Source organism: Beta vulgaris, chromosome 5 (genome assembly GCF_026745355.1).
Source record: "Beta vulgaris subsp. vulgaris cultivar EL10 chromosome 5, EL10.2, whole genome shotgun sequence".
Lineage (NCBI taxonomy): Eukaryota > Viridiplantae > Streptophyta > Magnoliopsida > Caryophyllales > Amaranthaceae > Beta > Beta vulgaris.
Genome location: NC_079206.1, coordinates 33137189 through 33156855, shown reverse-complemented (window position 1 = coordinate 33156855; position 19667 = coordinate 33137189). Strand labels below are relative to the sequence as shown.

The window sequence follows — 19667 nt, the reverse complement described above, 5'->3', positions numbered from 1 at the left end:
ATTTTGCTAATCTAACATTCAATTAATGCACCCTAAAAAATCCCTATGTGTTTTACTAACTTCCCTATTTGATCAAAATTCCCTTCTTCCTTCGTTTCCCTCCCCCAATTCCTTTTATGTTGAAAGAGCTAGCTTGATCTTTTAATTGTCACCAAAACCTTTTGCTAGACTTGTAATCCTTTTGTCTTGCCATGACAAGTCTTATTCTAATAACGTTTTCCCAAATATCAGAAAAAAGTTGGGAGTAAATTTAAGAAACTAATATCTGGTTTAGATATCTTTAGCAAAATTTAATTGGGTCGAAAATTTTAGGGTCATATTCAGGAGCAAGTGGGAAATTTTGAAGGTTCAAATCCTGGAGCAAATTGAAAAGGAGCGAAAATTTGAGGGTTCATATTCTGATGCAAGAAACTGTAGGAAAATTAGAATTAAAAAGATTGTCATAGACAGTGTGACAAATACTTCCAACAAATTACATGAAACTTGGAGTTTGGAAAACTTCTGCTAAAGATGACTTCATATCATATGTGTATGCTTTGGAGGGGAAGACTTGGGAGGAGCCCAGGAATGTTGCTTTAATTAGCTAGAGTGGGAGTTTGGCACGACCATTATTAGTAATATAGACTTAGTTCAATGGTACATGCAAAGAGATTTGATAATATTCGAGCACAACTTCAGCAATGCATTAGATTTTCAAGGAATTTGTTTAACTCGTGGGTACGTTAGTAATTTTCTTATAGTTGGTTAGGAAAAATAGTCCTTTAGGCATGGGTTATTTGTTAAAACTTAATCAATGCCTGTCACATCTAGAAAACTCATACATTTCTTTTGTGTAGGGTTTCTTACTTGTATATTCTTCATTTTGATCAATTCGGGCTACTTCTCCCTTTCCTTCAATTTGATCAAAGTAAGTACTTCGGTTACCCTTGTGGTCTTTTTTTTCTTCTTTGATGGGTTTTGTTTAATGTGTGATTTTGAGATATTTATCAGATATTCAGTGCTTTTGCGGTTCATAATAAAGGAATAGTGGAAAACTTGTTTGGTTCAAATAGGGAAATTATTTATTCTTCCATAGTTGAAGCTTTAATTTTAGCATAACCCATGAATACAGTTTTACCATTTCTGTCAAGTTATCCATCTCTCCTTCAATGAATCTCTTGATTATCTACTTTTATCAATGTTTGCTCATATCTAAATTACACGTGATAGAAACTCATATCTAAATTGCAGAAGTTAGGATAGAACTAGGAAAAGTGAGCTAGGAAGGAAAGGGGAAACGTGAGAAAATAAAAATAGTTTGGCTTTCTTAAACTATCTAAAAAAAATTAGAGAAAAAGATAGGTATAGAGGGAGGATATGGTAGAAGGAAAGAGTACTTTGAAAGATAATCTAAAAATTATATATTTATATTGTTACTTATTGCATCACTAAATTAATGGTGAAAATTAGTAAGCTTTGACTCCTTAAGTCATATGTGGCCTATCACGTTTAAAGTGCATGATATTTTATTGAGGAAGACATGGTTTTAGTAATAAATTGGTGACTAAGTGGTCTGGATGATGGAATTTGAAAGGAAGGGGAGGGAAGTGCCTCATACTATCCCCTTCATTCTCAATCTTCTTCGTCTCTCTCCTCTTTTTTCCAGTTTTTCACCGTTTTCCTCTTTTCTTTTTCGTTTTAGGCTTTGGTTCAAAAAGCAATTCAAGTGGTGGGACTAGGAGTCGTGAAATCAGAGCACACTGCAAAGTCCCTATTCATGCCAGTGGAATTTAGGGTTCGGTCTGATTCCTCTCATTCATTCTTTGCTTTTTGAATTTTTGTCATAATTTCATATTTGATTACGTGCTTGTCTTTGATTGATTTGCTTAGTTTTCATGTTTTCATATTTTCATACAATTTGCAGCAACAGAGGCAGAAATAAGAGGCTAAAAAAAGTGAGAAGCTCTTCAATTCCGATCGCGGATTCCCGGATAATCTCTACATTCCCTTCTTTCTACTATTTCTTTCTTTCTTATATATCCAATTTTAGTTCTTTTACTTTCTTTATTCACTCAGTGTTGGCTTTTCAGTTTAATTTGTTGTAATTCTGTTCGTTGAATTGTTTTTATTTTGCTAATAATTTATTAGTGCTTTATACAATTTATACTTTGATTATCTTATTCTTTCCTATGTAGGTAAAGTTTATAGGGTATGCCAGGGTAAGCAATATGTGTTTGTTTGGTGGTTAAATGGTACACATGATATACAATCTAATGCATTTTGTCTTTCTCTATGTTTTCTTGAGTTTTAGCTCATGGTACTAGTGATTGACTGATATGATTACTAAACCAAGAAGTCTAATAATCAAGTATGAATATGAATCTTGAAGATATGAACTCCAAGAACTTCGAACAAACAAGTAAAGAACTCGAACAAGGATATGGATTTATTCAAGAACACTCCTGAACCTTGAATAAAAACTCTACACTCTTAAAATCACTCCTGAAAATTAAGATGTTTAACACTAAGAACTTATCACTCCTGAAAAGTTATTAATGGTTTCAATTGTAAGCTTTAACACAAACAATCAAGAAGATGTATAAACACAAAATAAACTCTACTTTTTATTGAAAGAAACGCCTCCCTATATAGGGTACAACTTATGCTATTCTAACTAGGAAAACATAAACTTATACTACTCCTACTTTACTTTAGACTCCTAATTAGACTCCTAAAGATAACATGTACAAGTCACATGTTTATCTTTTTAAAACATTAAAACATAAAACATAAAGATAAACATAGCAATCCTAATAGAACTAGGATTCTATGTAGCAAGCAAGGAGTAATCCTACTTGAACTAGGATCCTCTTCACCCCTTTCCACGCCACCATCCATGCCATCATCCAAGTCCCATGTTAGCACACAAGCTAAGACTTGGTTCTTGTTCTTGATTTGGAACCCTAAAGTGTCCATGGTCAAGTTAATAGGCTCATGGTTAACAAGTGCCTTTGCATCCATATCATTCTCCCCCTCCACAAAAGAATTTGCCCTCAAATTCTCATCATCATAGTAAGGAGATAGATCACCCATTGAAAGTAGCACTTACATTCCATACTCATCTGGTAAATCAATTTTGTAAGCACTATCTCCAATGACTCCAACACCTCAAATGGTCCATCAGCTCGAGGCATAAGCTTGTTCTTCCTTTTGCTAGGAAACCTCTCTTCCTCAAATGTATCCATACAAGATCACCAACCTTGAACCTATGTTGTTTGCGCCCCTTGTTAGCTCTTGTCTTGTATTGGATGTTCATCTTTTCAATCCTTGTCTTTACTTGTTCACACGTTTTGTTGAATGCTTCTAACATCTTCTTTGCATCCATGTGTATCTCATGTTTAGGCATTGCAACAAAATCAATAGGAAGTAAAGGATTAATACCATAACTACCTCAAATGGTGAATGAGATGTAGTAGAGAATGTGCTCTATTATAAGCAAATTCTGCATGAGCAAGCTTGATATCCCAATCCTTTTGAGTCTTACTCACCAATCCCCTTAGCAAAGTCCCAAGTGCGATTTGTTACCTCAGTTTGCCATCTGTTTGAGGATGATGACTTGTACTAAAGAGTAACTTAGTACCTAGCATGCGCCACAACACCTCCAAAAATGACTTAGGAATTTAGAATCCCTATCAGATACAATGCTCCTTGGTATTCCATGTAGTTTAATGATCTCTCTAAAGTATAAATCAGCTACATGTGAGGCATCATCAGTTTTATGCATAGGAACAAAGTGAGCCATCTTAGAGAAACGATCCACACCACCATAATGCATCTTTCCCTCTTTGAGTTCGAGGCAACCCTACTATAAAATCCATGCTCACACTATCCCATGGTTGATGAGGAACTGGCAAAGGGTATAGAGCCTTTATGGAATGTACTCTTAGACTTTTGCAAGTAGCACAATGTGTAACCACCAAGTGAACATCTTTTACCATGTGTGGCCAATAGAAGTTTTCTTGTAATGTATCAAGAGTCTTTTCACTCCAAAATGTCCAGCAACTCCTCCACTATGAACCTCTCTCACTAGAAGTCTCCTCACACCACACTTAGGCACACATAATTTATTTCCTTTGAAAAGAAAACCTTCATGTAACACATAAGGACCTTCTTGTCGAACCATTTTCTCCTTGAAATCCACATCTTCATTGTATAACTCCTTTAGATGTTCGAACCCTAGGACTTGTGCATCCACAATAGTTAACAAATAGGAACGCCTAGACAATGCATCTGCTACTATGTTTGTCTTACCTTCTTTATACTTTGAAGAAAATGTGAATGATTGAAGAAACTCCACCCACTTAGCATGTCTATGATTGAGCTTTTGTTGGCCATGAATGTACTTTAATGCTTCATGATCAGAATGAAGATGAAAGGTTTTGGTCTAAGATAATGTGACCAATGATCTAATGCACGAACAATGGCATAGAATTCTCTATCATAGTTAGAATAATTGAGTTTAGCTCCACTCAATTTCTCACTAAAGTATGAAATTGACCTCTTTTCTTGCAATAGAACAGCTCCAATCCCTACTCCACTTGCATCACATTCCACTTCAAACAGTTTATGGAAATTAGGTAATGCTAAAACAGGTGCACAACATAGTTTACCTTTTATATCTTCAAATGCTTGTTGTGCTAAGGAAGTCCAAGTAAACTCTCCTTTCTTCATCAATTCTGTGATAGGTGCCATGATAGAAGAAAAGTTTCGAATGAACCTTCTATAAAAGGATGCCAAACCATGAAAGCTTCTACATTCAGATACATTCTTGGGTGCTATCCAAGTTGAAATTGCCTTCACTTTATCAGGATCAACATGTACTCCTTCTTGTGACACAATGTACCCCAAAAACGCCACTTTGTTTAAAAGGAACTCACACTTTTCTAACTTTCCATAAAGTTTTTGTTCTCTTAATTTCATGAAGAGTTGGCGCAAGTGAGCCAAATGTTCTTCCACACTCTTGCTATAGATTAGTATATCATCCAAATAAACAACCACAAATTTGTTAAGGAAAGGACGAAGTACCTCATTCATTAGCCTCATAAAGGAACTAGGCGCATTGCATAAGCCAAAGGGCATGACCATCCACTCATAAACCCTTGCTTGTCTTGAAGGTTGTTTTCCACTCATCTCCTTCCCTAATCCTCATTTGATGATAACCACTTCGAAGATCAATCTTAGAAAAGATTGAAGCACCATGTAATTCATCCAACATATCCTCCTAATCTAGGCAAGGAAACCTATACTTCACTGTGATGTTGTTTACTGCTCTACTATCTATGCACATCCTCCATGTTCCATCTTTCTTAGGAACTAAAAAGCTGGCACAGCACATGGACTCATACTTTCCCTTACATAACCTCTTTCAATTAGCTCTTCTATTTGGCGTTGTAACTCCTTAGAAGCCACTGGATCACATCTATAAGCAGGTTTGTTAGGTAATGGTGCGCCAGGAACAAGATCAATAGCATGTTCTATTCCTCTTAAAGGTGGAAGTCCTTGTGGTAACTCCTCCGGAAAAACATCTTTGAATTCATGCATCAAAGTTTCAAGTTGATCATTGTTATGTACCTTGATACTTGTAGTCACTTGCCTCACACCAAAGCATAAGCATACCTCTTCTCTACTTCATGCTCGAATTCTTTTGCATTTAGGAAATAACTTGGTGTCTTGGGTTGTTGTTTAGGCGCCACTTGAGTAGGGTTTAGAGGATGTAATCTAACCCTTTTTGAACCAACTAATACAGAATAGACATTGGTGTCCCCTTCATGAATAACCTTCCTATCAAATTGCCATGGTCTTCCAAGTAGAAGATGGCATGCACTCATAGGTAATATATCACACCATAGCTCATCTTTATAACTTCCAATAGAGAATGAAATAAGTGCTTGTTTCTTCACCCTCATGCCAGTGCTATCATCTAACCAACTCAATTTGTAGGGTTTAGGGTGTGCCCTTGTGATGAGATTGAGTTTGGACACCACTTCAGCTGCAATAACATTAGTGCAAGAACCACTATCTATTATTACATTACATGTATACTCACCTACCTTGCATCTGGTATGGAAAAGATTCTCCCTTTGTGCCATGTTAGGTGTATGATCCACATGTAAGGTGCGCCTAACCACTCCAAGAATCCTTGAATCATCTTCTGCAAAAGCATCCTCTTCTTCATCATCTTCTCCCATGCTTTGCTCCTCTTCAGGGATGAATTCATACATGCTTTCTTCCTCTTGTAAGGCTAAGTATTGCCTCATGGTAAGTGCTTTCTTGGTAGGGCAATTACTTGCTATGTGTCCTCTTCCTTGACACTTGAAGCATTTTCTCAACTCCTCAAACTTCTCCTTAGGCACGACCACTTTAGTTTTCTCCATAGTAGTGTCCTCCTTAGGTGTAGTGTTAGTTTTAGGACCTTCGGACCACCTTGTATAGGAAGTAGTAGCCTTCCCTTTTGTGTTAGGATCATACCTAGGTGTGTAGATGCCCTTAGGTTTCTCCTCTTTGTCATGCTCTTCAAACTTCATAGCTAACTTAGTCACATCCTCGAAAGAATGGTAAGTAGAAACTTCAACCCTCCTAGCTATGTTTCTATTCAAACCTTTAATGTACCTTGCTGTTTTGTGCTTCTCTTTCTCTTCTATATCACATATAAGGCCTAGCTTCTCAAACTCCATAGTGTATTCATGTACACTTAGATCACTTTGGCTTATTGACGTAAGCTTTATGAACTGCCTTTGTTCATAATCATCCGGCAAAAACTTATCTTTAAGCCTCCCATTCAATTTCTCCCAACTACATAGTTTGGTTTTGTTTTTCTTGGCTCTTTGTTGCAATCCTTCAAGCTAAATCCCAGCATATTTCGTGAGTCTTATTGCAGCCACCTTGAATTTCTTTCGATCATCGAAACCCCTATACTCACTCACCTTTTCTAGTTGGCGAATCCACTCTAACAAGTCCTTAGGCTTGCCTTCACCAGTGTAGTCATCAAGTTTCAATCCTTTATCATCTGGATAGGCGTTCTTGGTTGGTTTTGAGTCACCTTCATCCCCTTCATCCTCCGAATGTATGCCTATGTAGGACGCACTATTAGGATTGAGTTTCTTGGTTATTATGTCCGCAATAGCATCGAGTCTTGTCTCCATCCTTCCCATGTGATGCCGTGATTCAGCTTGTGATTTTGCTAACTCACTCATCTGTGTGCGTGTCTCATTTGTTGTTTTTGCTAGTTCACTTATGTGTGTGCGTGACTCAGTTGAAGCAGGAGCCAAGTCACTCATAGCCATCGAAAGCTTGTCCATCTCGGACGTCATGTTTAATGTGTCTCCAAGTACCTCCCACACCTTTCTTGATCCTAAAGATTGGATCTTGATGTAATCTTGGATGTACAAAGTGGAATCTTGAATGGTTTACCCCTTCTTGAACCTTGTCGTGACAATCTTGAAGTGTCAAGATAGGTTCTTGGTAACCAAAGATCAAATCTTGTAATGTTCAAACCTTTCTTTCTTTCGTTGTCTTTGGATCTTTCTTGTTATGAGAATCCTTTCTATCCTCTCCTCCCTGGAAAACTGATACCACTTGATATGATTACTAAACCAAGAAGTCTAATAATCAAGTATAAATATGAATCTTGAAGATATAAACTCCAAGAACTTCGAACAAACAAGTAAAGAACTCGAACAAGGATATGGATTTATTCAAGAACACTCCTAAACCTTGAATAAAAACTCTAAACACTCTTAAAATCACTCCTGAAAATTAAGATGTTTAACACTAAGAACTTATCACTCCTGAAAAGTTATTAATGGTTTCAATTGTAAGCTTTAACACAAACAATCAAGAAGATGTATAAACACAAAATAAACTCTACTTTTTATTGAAAGAAACGCCTCCCTTATATAGGGTACAACTTATGCTATTCTAACTAGGAAAACATAAACTTATCCTACTCCTACTTTACTTTAGACTCCTAATTAGACTCCTAAAGATAACATGTACAGGTCACATGTTTATCTTTTTAAAACATTAAAACATAAAACATAAAGATAAACATAGCAATCCTAATAGAACTAGGATTCTATGTAGCAAGCAAGGAGTAATCCTACTTGAACTAGGATTCCTCTTCACCCCTTTCCACGCCACCATCCATGCCATCATCCAAGTCCCATGTTAGCACACAAGCTAAGACTTGGTTCTTGTTCTTGATTTGGAACCCTAAAGTGTCCATGGTCAAGTCAATAGGCTCATGGTTAACAAGTGCCTTTGCATCCATATCATTGACTTACAAGTATTCCAAAGGTGTGCTTTTAGATTAGTTAGGGGAAAACATTAAGGAGTCTGCAAGATATTACTCTCAACAGCATCACAAAAACCTAATGCTCGCCGACGATAAGCACATTTTTAAAGATATACCTGTGGAAGGCAATTATATTTGCTGACAAGAATTCTATGAGAGTTGATAGATGGGCAAAATTATCCTTAAGAAGTTGTACAATTGAATTTTTAATGTAATGTGCAAAATTTCTTTTGTCAACGATGAGTTTGTGACAGTTTTTTTTCTTTTTTGTTTTCCATATCACTCTAATTCCAGGAACTCTCCGTAAGTTGTGGGCATATTTTTTTTGTTTGTCGACTTCGAATATTAGCAAAGTAACACTAATAGCTCACTAGATTATTGGTAGAGAATGAAAATCTAGGACCATTCTGCTAATATCCTAATCTCCTTTCAAGTGCCATATTAGTAATTAATTTTTGTTCATACATCAGGAATCTTTTAGTGAAGTGATCGTAACACCATATAGACCAGTTCAGTATTGTTGTCCTAACTGCATACTTGAGTTTTAACTCTACGTACTTTTAGGTAAATTCTCTCGTCAAAGGAAGGACATACAAACGTTTAGCCGAAGGAAGATATCTTGTTTAGCTCAATTGGCTGAGGAACCACCTCTTGTTTTGCCTGGACGAGCAATAGTAGAGCCTGGTTATAAGGCTTGGGATGGTCTGAAGCCTATTTCTATTCTTGGATCTACTGTTTCTGTTGGTACTCAGGTAAACTTTATACGACTAGATGTGAAAGTTGTACGGGACTGAAGGTGAAACAAACATGTATATTTTTCTCATATCTCTTACTATAATTTCTTTGAACAACTTAAACAGCTTCGCAACTCTGAAAGTTGTTAGCTTTTTTTTTTTACCTTTTATCTCAAGGATGGACATGGATACTCATTTTCATTTTTTGTATCCTTTGGTTATGTAATAGAAACTCTTTTTTCCCCATGTTACACCATGGTCTGAACTTCTCTTGCAGGTTTTGCCGACTCTTATTCATCTTGCAATGGTCATGGATTACGCTGCAGATGGAGAGCTCTTTGAATGAATATGTGATGCCGGTAGATTCAGGGAGGATGAGTTATTGAACCTTCTTTCTTGGTAGAATATTTCAGAAGATCTTTTTTAAAATTTCAATACATAATAAGCACGTATTAATGTTTATTATTATTATTATTATTATTATTATTATTATTATTATTATTATTATTATTATTATTATTATTATTATTGTTATTATTATTATTATTATTATTATTATTATTATTATTATTATTATTATTATTATTATTATTATAGTAGCATCTTTATGTGTACTATTTGTTGTTATTTTATTTTGAATAGCCTTATAGATAATCGAGTTTCTTATATATGATATTGTGATATATGGATATCTTCACGTGTTTAAATGGGCATCTTGCACTTGGAGCTTTCTTCTGGTGCCTCTTTTTTAATGTAAGAGATGAAAAGTGATATAATCTTAAACCTAATAAACCTTTTTGGTATGTATAGTGTTACAGTTTGTAGGTAGCTTTAGAGGACATTGATGGGTTATTATGTCAATATATAATTCTCATATTTGTGGCCTTAGCATGCACATTGAATCTCAGAAGCAACTAGATCTGACTACAATTATTCAACACTGACTTTTTGATAAAGGCCATGTTTTAATGATTAGCATAACAAGAAACTCTATAACAATGAAAGTACATTTGATGGCGATTAGGGTACGTAGGTTTAGAATAGTCATCACATTTGCCACACCCGTCTTTAATACAACAAATTATTTAATGATGAAATTTATCCTTATGATTTATATCGAACCTTGCTGAAAGCAAGGTTGGAGGAACGATTGCATTGGCAAATAGCATGAAGAATCCCCCCCCCCCATTTGCACTGAATTTTTGTCATAATTCCTTTTAATTTTTGTGGTTATTTTTTAGGTATAATAATGTTCGAACTATGTAATGATATGGGTTAGTTTCAATTGTTCATCAACATTTATCTTTCTCTTTCCTTTAATTTATCATTTTCTTTTTCTTTGCGTTGCTTAATTGTTATTGTCACTCGCAAACTAAACTTTTCTTCCTTCTGTTTCAATTTCGCAGCTACATAGTGTCAGGGTAATAACTTCATTCTCATTCCTTCGATTAGATCTTAATTTTTGTAAGGTTTTGTTTGTGTGTGTTGTGTGTTGCTGAATGCTGATATGATCTAAAGCAATCTACTTTTTATCTTCTGTTCTCTAACTATTTTTCAGCTCTTAGAACGTTTATTCTACAGGTGCAGAAATGTGCGCGGGAGTTTGGGGGATTTGAGCTCACTAATTTATCATCTAAAACAATATATGCTTCTGGGTGATTTTTTTTATGGTTTTGGCTTCGTTTTTTTATCGGAAAGTTTATGATTAGTAGTAGTATTCACAGTCATGTAGTCATCTTAGTGTGTTAAGAACTTATATTATGCCATTTTATTATGCCTTATAATATTAGGATGTATTTGCCTAACAATATTATATTTCATGTAATTTCCAATTTCCTCAAGTAAGAGGTTTGTGAAGTTAAAATCTTACTCTTTACTTTGATAAGTTAGACTGTTAATGAACATGAAATAAAAAAGGGTTTAAGGATAGGAGACAATCTGTTGTAGCAAAATCAAAGTTCCACCTCTAATATTTCTCAAACCTCTTAAACATATTTAAGTGAATAATTAACATAATTGTTGGAACCCAAGGGAACACTCAAGAAGGGGGGGGGGGTTGAATTGAGTGGTGAAATCTAATCGTTTTTCGCAAAAATCCTTTTACGGCTCAGTGCCAGGCTCTGAGCCAAACACTCGAAAATCGCTAATTTACGTTTTTGCGAATAATAAACTTAAAAGATATTAGATTTGACACAAGATATAACATGGTTTAATCTCACCTCTGAGATCTACGTCCACAAGAAACAAAAACTCTTTTATTTCTTTGAATCCTAAAATATCAAACTCTTGATACAATACGATTCCCCTCACTACTAACCCTAGTAATGACTCCCAACACTTAACTCTAAGTGTTGACACTCTCTATAATGTAAAAGTTACAAGAAAGAATGATCCTCAATGATGTGCTTCTTAGTCAAGCAAATAGAGGACAATTACAATTAAGAAATAGTAACTTAAACCTAACTAGCTCAGTGCTATGCTCAGTGCCAAGGAATTAGTTTTCAGCTTTTAATTAGACTCGATTTTTCTCTCTGAAAACGTGAGATTTAAAAGTGAATTCTGATTCCCTTTTATAAGACTTGTTTAGGACGAAAATCACTTAAAAATATCTTTATCTTTTAATCCTTGATTTAAGGGATAAAACATTATCTTTTTTCTATCTTTATCTTTTAAACAGAAAAGATAAGTTTTCTTATAGATTCTGTTTTTCAACTCACTAATATTTTTCAAACCAAAATCTATTTGTAAACAGTTTTGAAAATAAAATCTTTCCAAATCTTGCGGATTTTATCAAAACAAATTTTATTCAAATCTTTTAAAACTCGTTTTATATAAAAACATGTTTTTACAAAATCTTTTTCAAACTGTTTTTATCAAAATCTTTTCTAAAACTCGTTTTATAAAAACACGGTTTTTATAAAATCTTTTTCAAAACTTGTTTTTATCAAAATCTTTTCTAAACTCTTTTATAAAACAGTTTTTATAAAATCTTTTTAAAACTTGTTTTATAAACGAATTTAAAAATCTTTTCTTTAAAAACTCGTTTTCCTAATCCCTTTTGATTTATGATTTTGAAAACTTATTTCCTTTTTTATATAGAAATATAATTTTAATATAATTATTTACTTTCTTAACTCAAAGAAGATATAATTACATTAACTTTATATTTCTATATTAAGCACATTGCATATACTAAGCATATTACATTTTAATCTAAAGTTACTATTCTAAGAAATTATAAACTCGAACTTCATTTTGATTCTTCTTTTCTTCAAAGTCTTCGTTTCAATTTCTTTCTTCATGCATCTGTTGCAACTGTTACATACTTTCATGCTACAACATATTATATTAATTTTCATCATCAAAACATAACATGTGCATAAAACATAACATGTACATGCACAACAAATTCCCCCTTTTTGATGATGACAAACCATAAATATAATATTGTTAAATAAACATTTGTTCCCCCTGAAAGTATGCATATTGACTTTTGTTCCCCCTAAAAATGCATGGATTATTCACCCTTTATAGAATCTATCCGTACATCAGATTAATAGCATTCAATTATTCACTTTTGTCCCACATGCTCATTTATATTCAATTCACATTAGCTCAACCTAGGATATCATCAAGACACAAAGTCAATATTATATACCTTCTTTTCCCCCTTTTGTCATTCTCAAAAAGTCATAAAGACAAAAAAACATTCACACAATCAAAAAGTTTAAAATAATCCAATAGCTCAACTAAATAAGCTAGTGATGCTGGTGCTACAACCAACACCAATTCACAATCTTCAGAATAATCCAAAATAACATCCAAAAGTATCGAAAACAGTTTTAACAAAAAATTTGTCCAAAAACTACAAGGAATATGCAAAGATACAGAGTAGAACTGGGATCAAAGGAAAGGTGTTTATGGTTTAGACATAAGCTGGCGATGTCGCTGTGCCGCAAGTGTATCACTAGCACTCCAAAATTTCAGCAGGATTTTCCACAGACAAAGTTATCACGATTTCGTTCACAGTGGAGGAGAGAAGAAAATTTTTGGAAATTTCTAGGTTGTTATAGAATTGACAAACCTCCTCTTCATATAAAGCATCATTAAAAACGAGTAATTTTTCCCACCCATGATTTTGAATAGATTCTAGAAGAATACTAGAAGGCTTAATTACCTAGCCACTCGGTGGGAAAGATCCGACCGGATAACACTCTAACAGACGCCGAAACTCGTGGGCGTTTAGAGGAGGAGGGAGGGTCGTTCGTATTTGTGAGGTGGTAGCAGCGGAAGTCATCGGAATTTTCCGGTTGGATGTTCGAGTGGTGGGTTTGTTACGGGTTTTTTTTTTTTTTTTTCGTGGCCAGCGTTTTGAGGCGAAGGTTTTGACGGGGGTGTCAGAGTTAATGGGGGATGGGTTTACTTGTTTGGTTTAAGTTGGTGGTGAGATTGTGTTTGGGCTTTGAGTTCACTATGCACCTCTAACAACCTTGCATACATTTTTAAAAAAAAATTTTGAAAACCAATTTTTGAAATTATTTTAGTTTTATCAAAGCAACATCAATGTATATTTTTATAAACATGATACTTTTATTGGAGTTTTTCATGGAATTTTCTTAAAGCAACTTAGGTGTCAATTATCAGGACAACATCAATAGCCTTTTCAGGAGTCTTGGATTAAATCAAAAATCTGACTTAGTGTAGATATAATCTTTCGAACTCTTGAGCATGTAAAGGGTCAAATAAGCACATAAATCAACTAAGTACCAGAAATCAAACCCAAAGCTAATCTAAGTTTTTTCAAATCTTTCACGAACAAGTGGTTTAGTGAAAATATCAGCCATTTGGTCTTCAGTACAAATAAATTCAAGGGCTACCTTTTTCTACAAGATTACTTGTTGTTTTAGGAACCCATATTTGCTTGGGTCCTTTTTTCTTACGTTGAGCATCTAGTATGTCTTTCCTAACCCAGATTTGAGTAACATGTTTGACATTCTTTGCAATTCGATTTTTCTTTTTGTTGCAGTCGTCAATTAGATGACCATTATTTCCACAAAAATTGCAAATTAGATATTCAGGAAGGCCCACGTATTTTCTCTTTCGAAAGTCTCTTTCGAAGGTTCTGGCACTGAGCCTGGCACTGGGTTGCTGGTCAGTATATCCTAATCCAGTTTTGTTCATGTTGTTTGTGGTGCAAGTTAAGTAATTTAGAGCATTCATCCCATTAGTCCATTTTTCGTGCATCTTTCGAGCAATAGAAAGTTGTGATTCCAAAAATTCAACTGAGGTATTTAAATCACTACTTCTTTTTCGGGAAGTCTCTAAGTCTCTTTTAACTTTATCCAACTCTTCTCTTATCTTTGCATCACTAGGCAGCATTAGTGGAACAATTCTAGATTGTTGTCTTGAGTTCTTAAGATCATTCAACTCGTGATTTAATTTTTCAATTTGTTCCTCAAGACTAGATTTTTCAGCTTCGAACTCAGTGACTGGCACTGAGCTATTTACGAGATTATCAACTAGAGTCTTTTCTTGTTTTAGTGTGTTTATCTCTAAGTCTTTCTCGTCAATCCTTTTCATAGAGTTTTGTTTTCTTTCAGTAATTCCTTATATTCTGTTTCTAATCCAATTTTTAGCCTGGTCAAATTTTTTATTTCCTTTTCATGTATCAAAATTATCATTCATGTTTTGACAATCATCAATTACGTTTTCAAGCATGTACAAGCTTACTTTTGGAAAGAAGATGAATTGAAGGTTTTAAAGAAGTTAGACTTACCTCACTGTCTTCTTCCTCTTCAAGAGGGTTCGAACTTTTAGCCATCAAGCATAGATGCGAGTCGTCATGGCTCAGTGCCGTCTTCAGAGTTGTCTGTACAGCATTCAGACATAATTTTGCTTCGTGGCTCTGAGCCGGCACTGATCCTCGTCAGAATCCGAGTCTCCCCAGACTGCCGCAATCATAGCTTTCTTGTACTCTTTCTTCGACTGCTCTCGTTTTTCCTTAGGCTTTTCTTCAATCCACAAAGGACATTCTTTAATCCTGTGATCGAACTCACCACACTTGAAACAACCAGAGTTAGTAGCACTTTTCTTAGGGTTAGAAGTAGTGCCTTTACCTTTGAAGTTTCCACTTCTCCTGAAGTTGTTGCTCCTGTTCTCTTTTAAGAAATTTTGAAACTTTCTAGTTAGAGACGCTACTTCTTATCACTTTCACTATCATCCGTTTCTACTTCAGTTTTTAAGGCCAACCCTTTATTCTTTGGTTCATTTGATTTAAGATCTAAAACAAGTTCATGGGTCATTAAAAACCAATTAGTTGTTCTAGTGAGAGTTTTGTTAGATCTTTAGCCTCTTGAATAGCAGTGATTTTGGGAAGCCATTTATTAGTCAAACTTCTTAACACTTTTCTAACTAAATCTTCAGAAGAATAGATTTTTCCTAAGGATCTTAGTTCATTAGTTATTAGTGTGAATCTGGTAAACATATCTTTAATAGATTCGTCCTTATTCATTGTAACAATTCATATTCATGGACTAGTAAATCGATCCTAGACTGTTTTACCTCGTTTGTACCTTCATGGGCCAATTCCAGTGTGTCCTAGATTTCCTTAGCAGTAGTAACGCCGAGATTCTTGAATATTCATCAGGTCCAATTCCAGATTGGAGAATACTCATAGCTTTGTAATTCTTTTCGGCTTTCCTAGTCAACAGAATTGTACTCATCTTCCTCCTTGTCGACAGGTTTCCTTCATCATCTTTGTTTTGAATAGGAAGAGGTCCAGTCTTTATGATTCTCCAGCATTGAAAATCAGAACCTTGAATGTAGATCCTCATCCTAGTCTTCCACCATCCATAATCATTCCCGTTGAAAACTGGACACTTGGAATACTTGTCACGATAGTCATCTTGTGTGTTCATGATTTCTATTCTCTAGATGTTAGTCTTACGAGAATAGCCTGCTCCGATACCACTTGTTGGAACCCAAGGGAACACTCAAGAAGGGGGGGTTGAATTGAGTGGTGAAATCTAATCGTTTTTCGCAAAAATCCTTTTACGGCTCAGTGCCAGGCTCTGAGCCAAACACTCGAAAATCGCTAATTTACGTTTTTGCGAATAATAAACTTAAAAGATATTAGATTTGACACAAGATATAACGTGGTTTAATCTCACCTCTGAGATCTACGTCCACAAGAAACAAAAACTCTTTTATTTCTTTGAATCCTAAAATATCAAACTCTTGATACAATACGATTCCCCTCACTACTAACCCTAGTATGACTCCCAACACTTAACTCTAAGTGTTGACACTCTCTATATGTAAAAGTTACAAAAAGAACGATCCTCAATGATGTGCTTCTTAGTCAAGCAAATAGAGGACAATTACAATTAGAAATAGTAACTTAAACCTAACTAGCTCAGTGCTATGCTCAGTGCCAAGGAATAGTTTTCAGCTTTTAATTAGACTCGATTTTTCTCTCTGAAAACGTGAGATTTAAAAGTGAATTCTGATTCCCTTTTATAAGACTTTTTAGGACGAAAATCACTTAAAAATATCTTTATCTTTTAATCCTTGATTTAAGGGATAAAACTTTATCTTTTTCTATCTTTATCTTTTAAACACAAAAGATAAGTTTTCTTAGATTTTCTTTTTCAACTCACTAATATTTTTCAAACAAAATCTGATTTTGTAAACACGTTTTGAATAAATCTTTTTCCAAATCTTCGATTTTATCAAAACATAATTTTATTTCAAAATCTTTTTAAAACTCGTTTTATATAAAAACATGTTTTACAACAAATCTTTTTTCAAAACTTGTTTTTCTCAAAATCTTTTCTAAAACTCGTTTTATAAAAACACGGTTTTTATAAAATCTTTTCCAAAACTTGTTTTTATCACAATCTTTTCTAAAACTCGTTTTATAAAAACACGGTTTTTATAAAATCTTTTTCAAAACTTGTTTTTATTAAAACGCAATTTTTAGAAAATCTTTTTCTTTAAAAACTCGTTTTCCTAATCCCTTTTGATTTTCTGATTTTGAAAACTTATTTCCTTTTTATATAGAAATATAATTTTAATATAATTATTTACTTTCTTAACTCAAAGAAGATAATAATTACATTAACTTTATATTTCTATATTAAGCACATTGCATAATACTAAGCATATTACATTTTAATCTAAAGTTACTATTCTAAGAAATTATAAACTCGAACTTCATTTTTGATTCTTCTTTTCTTCAAAGTCTTCGTTTGTCAATTTCTTTCTTCATGCATCTGTTGCAACTGTTACATACTTTCATGCTACAACATATTATATTAATTTTCATCATCAAAACATAACATGTGCATAAAACATAACATGTACATGCACAACAATAATAATGTAGTTAGAACATATTTTATTTTATTCGTTCCACTAATTAAGCAACGTATGATAAAATGATTATAGAATTTTAACATAAAAGTTTACCAACTTAAATTATGACGATAATTTATAATTTACGATTTCATGAGTTAAACAAGAAGGCTAATGTAGTTGTTAATTCACTAAAGTACAAAATGTCAACATTGCATCAAAATTTTACTAAGCCACGTTTAAAAGTGTTAGTGTGGAAATATTTCTGATTTTTGGATTGGGAAACAAAAAGGGAGGAAAAGAAAGCCATGGTCAACACCCCCATTAATGGTGCCTTCTTCCTCACCCTCCCATGGCCATTTGGCACTCATGCCTTCACTCTCTTCTTCTTCTCCAGTCAAAATCTGTCACCAATCCCTCACCATTGCTTCTTCAAGCTAGAATTTCAGATTATTTACTCCAACTTCTCCCTCCCAACCACTGATTTTAGGCTCCCAACTTCCCTATAAATAGCCATGGAGATTCAACACCAAGAACACACCAACAAAAACCTTCATCCTCTCTTCTCTCACTAATCAGAATTTCAGTCAATAATCGCCGGAAAAAAAAGGGTGACTAAAGGAACCCAAAAAGAAAACCCCATATTCTCTCTCTCTCCTCTGTTCGGGATTTCAAACACCACCACCACCAATTGCCACCTCGCACAACACCTGCGTTGCGCCCCCTTGCCTCGGCCGTCGCTCGCTGGAGCTCCGCCGACCACCAGCACCCTCGCGTTTTCTCTCTCTATCTTCCGTCGCACTACCTCTCGCTCCTCTTCTTCGTCGCGTACTGCTGTACCGCGCTCACCACCCGCGACCCGCGCCACACTGCCGGAGACTGACGTCGCTGACCGCCATTGCTCGCCGCCGACCACCGAAGCCGGCGTCCGTTCCTCAATCGTGATTGTCGTTCTCCCTGCTCCTAGTAGCAGAGGTGACGTTTTGTTTTCTCCTTTTAATTTCCGATTTCCTTAGTTTATAATTCAAGCCCAAGTTTAATTCTTTAGTTAGTTATTTAGTTTGGGCCTAAGAGAATACTTTTGGACCAGAACTTAGGTGTTTATAAATCTGAATTTTACTATGTTGGGCTAAAAAGATAGTTTAAACTTGTTGTATGGACTTGTCATGTTATATTCATGGACTGATTTAGTTATTTTTTTTTAAACCACCTAACTTATTTACTAAAACTATGTTTGGGCTATAATTCCTAATTACTATATATGTCGTTTGAGTTAACTAAAACTAATTAAAACTAATTCGTTAAGCTTGTTGTTTATAATTGAGTTTAAGTTATGAGTACTTCACTAATCCTTAAGTTTACTTATAATCACTAGTTACTTGACTTATTAGGTTTTAAATGATTAAGTTTTATGATAATAATGTTAATGGATCTATTATAACTTTAAACATAATTAATTTATTAATGGACGACTAATTAGTTGTTAACTATGAACTAGAATAATGTTATGTTTTCGAAAGGTTATATAATATGTAGTAATATAACTTTAATGTTTCGATAATTCTAAAAGTGTAACTGAACGAGTTATTTCACCTAGTTACTGGTTAAAGAGTCACTTTAATTAAAAAGTTATTAACAATTAAGAAATAATGACCTTTAAGGAGACCTTTACGACGTTATAATGGCTGCTATAACCTTAATAAGCGCAAACTAATATTTAGACTTAAAAGCTAAATAACGAAACATTCATTAATAAAACTATTCTTGAATAGATTAAGGAAGATAAAGGATATTACAAGCCTCCCCCGGCTATCAAGGTTATTAAGCAGGAATTCAGGTAACGTCTACTGATAACACCCGCATTCCCCTTCGAAGTATGTTTTATGATCATGATTAATATTATGTTTTATATATGGATTGCGGGAAATGAAATGTTTTATGATGGTTATGATGATACGATGCTATGAAATGATGATGATGATGTTATGATGAAATGAAAGAATATAATTATTCATGATGATTATGATATGCTTAAAAGCAATGAAACATGATAAATTCAAGTAAAAGACGGTTCTTGGCAGTATTATGTTATCCCGGGTCGTGCACGTACCTTCCGGCCGGTTAATCACCTTCCGTGTAGTGAGGGTTATTGTCATCGGGTGGCACCGCGCATTCTGGGCAAATAACGTCACCTTTCGTTTAGTGAGGGCTTTTGTCCTCGGGTGGCTGCCTTCCGTTTATGATGT

At 34.5% G+C, this 19667-nt stretch overlaps 1 protein-coding gene across 1 annotated transcript; it reads right to left on the bottom strand.

Annotated features, from left to right (window-relative positions):
* Positions 1–5633: 5633 nt before the first annotated feature.
* Positions 5634–7349, bottom strand: LOC130591394 (uncharacterized). Its single transcript, XM_057394698.1, has 2 exons — positions 6963–7349; positions 5634–6881 (listed from the first exon to the last, which is right to left on the bottom strand). The coding sequence occupies exons 1-2, from the start codon at positions 7347–7349 to the stop codon at positions 5634–5636; spliced, it is 1635 nt and encodes a 544-aa protein (XP_057250681.1).
* Between the last annotated feature and the right edge of the window lie 12318 nt (positions 7350–19667).

What these genes read in the sequence shown, in the direction of transcription:
- LOC130591394 (XM_057394698.1), bottom strand. Translation starts at nt 7,349, where the DNA reads ATGACGTCCGAGATGGACAAGCTTTCGATGGCTATGAGTGACTTGGCT. An exon ending in GGATTCGCCAACTAGAAAAG is followed by an intron (nt 6,882 to 6,962) that starts GTGAGTGAGTAT and finishes GCTGGGATTTAG; the next exon opens with CTTGAAGGATTGCAACAAAG.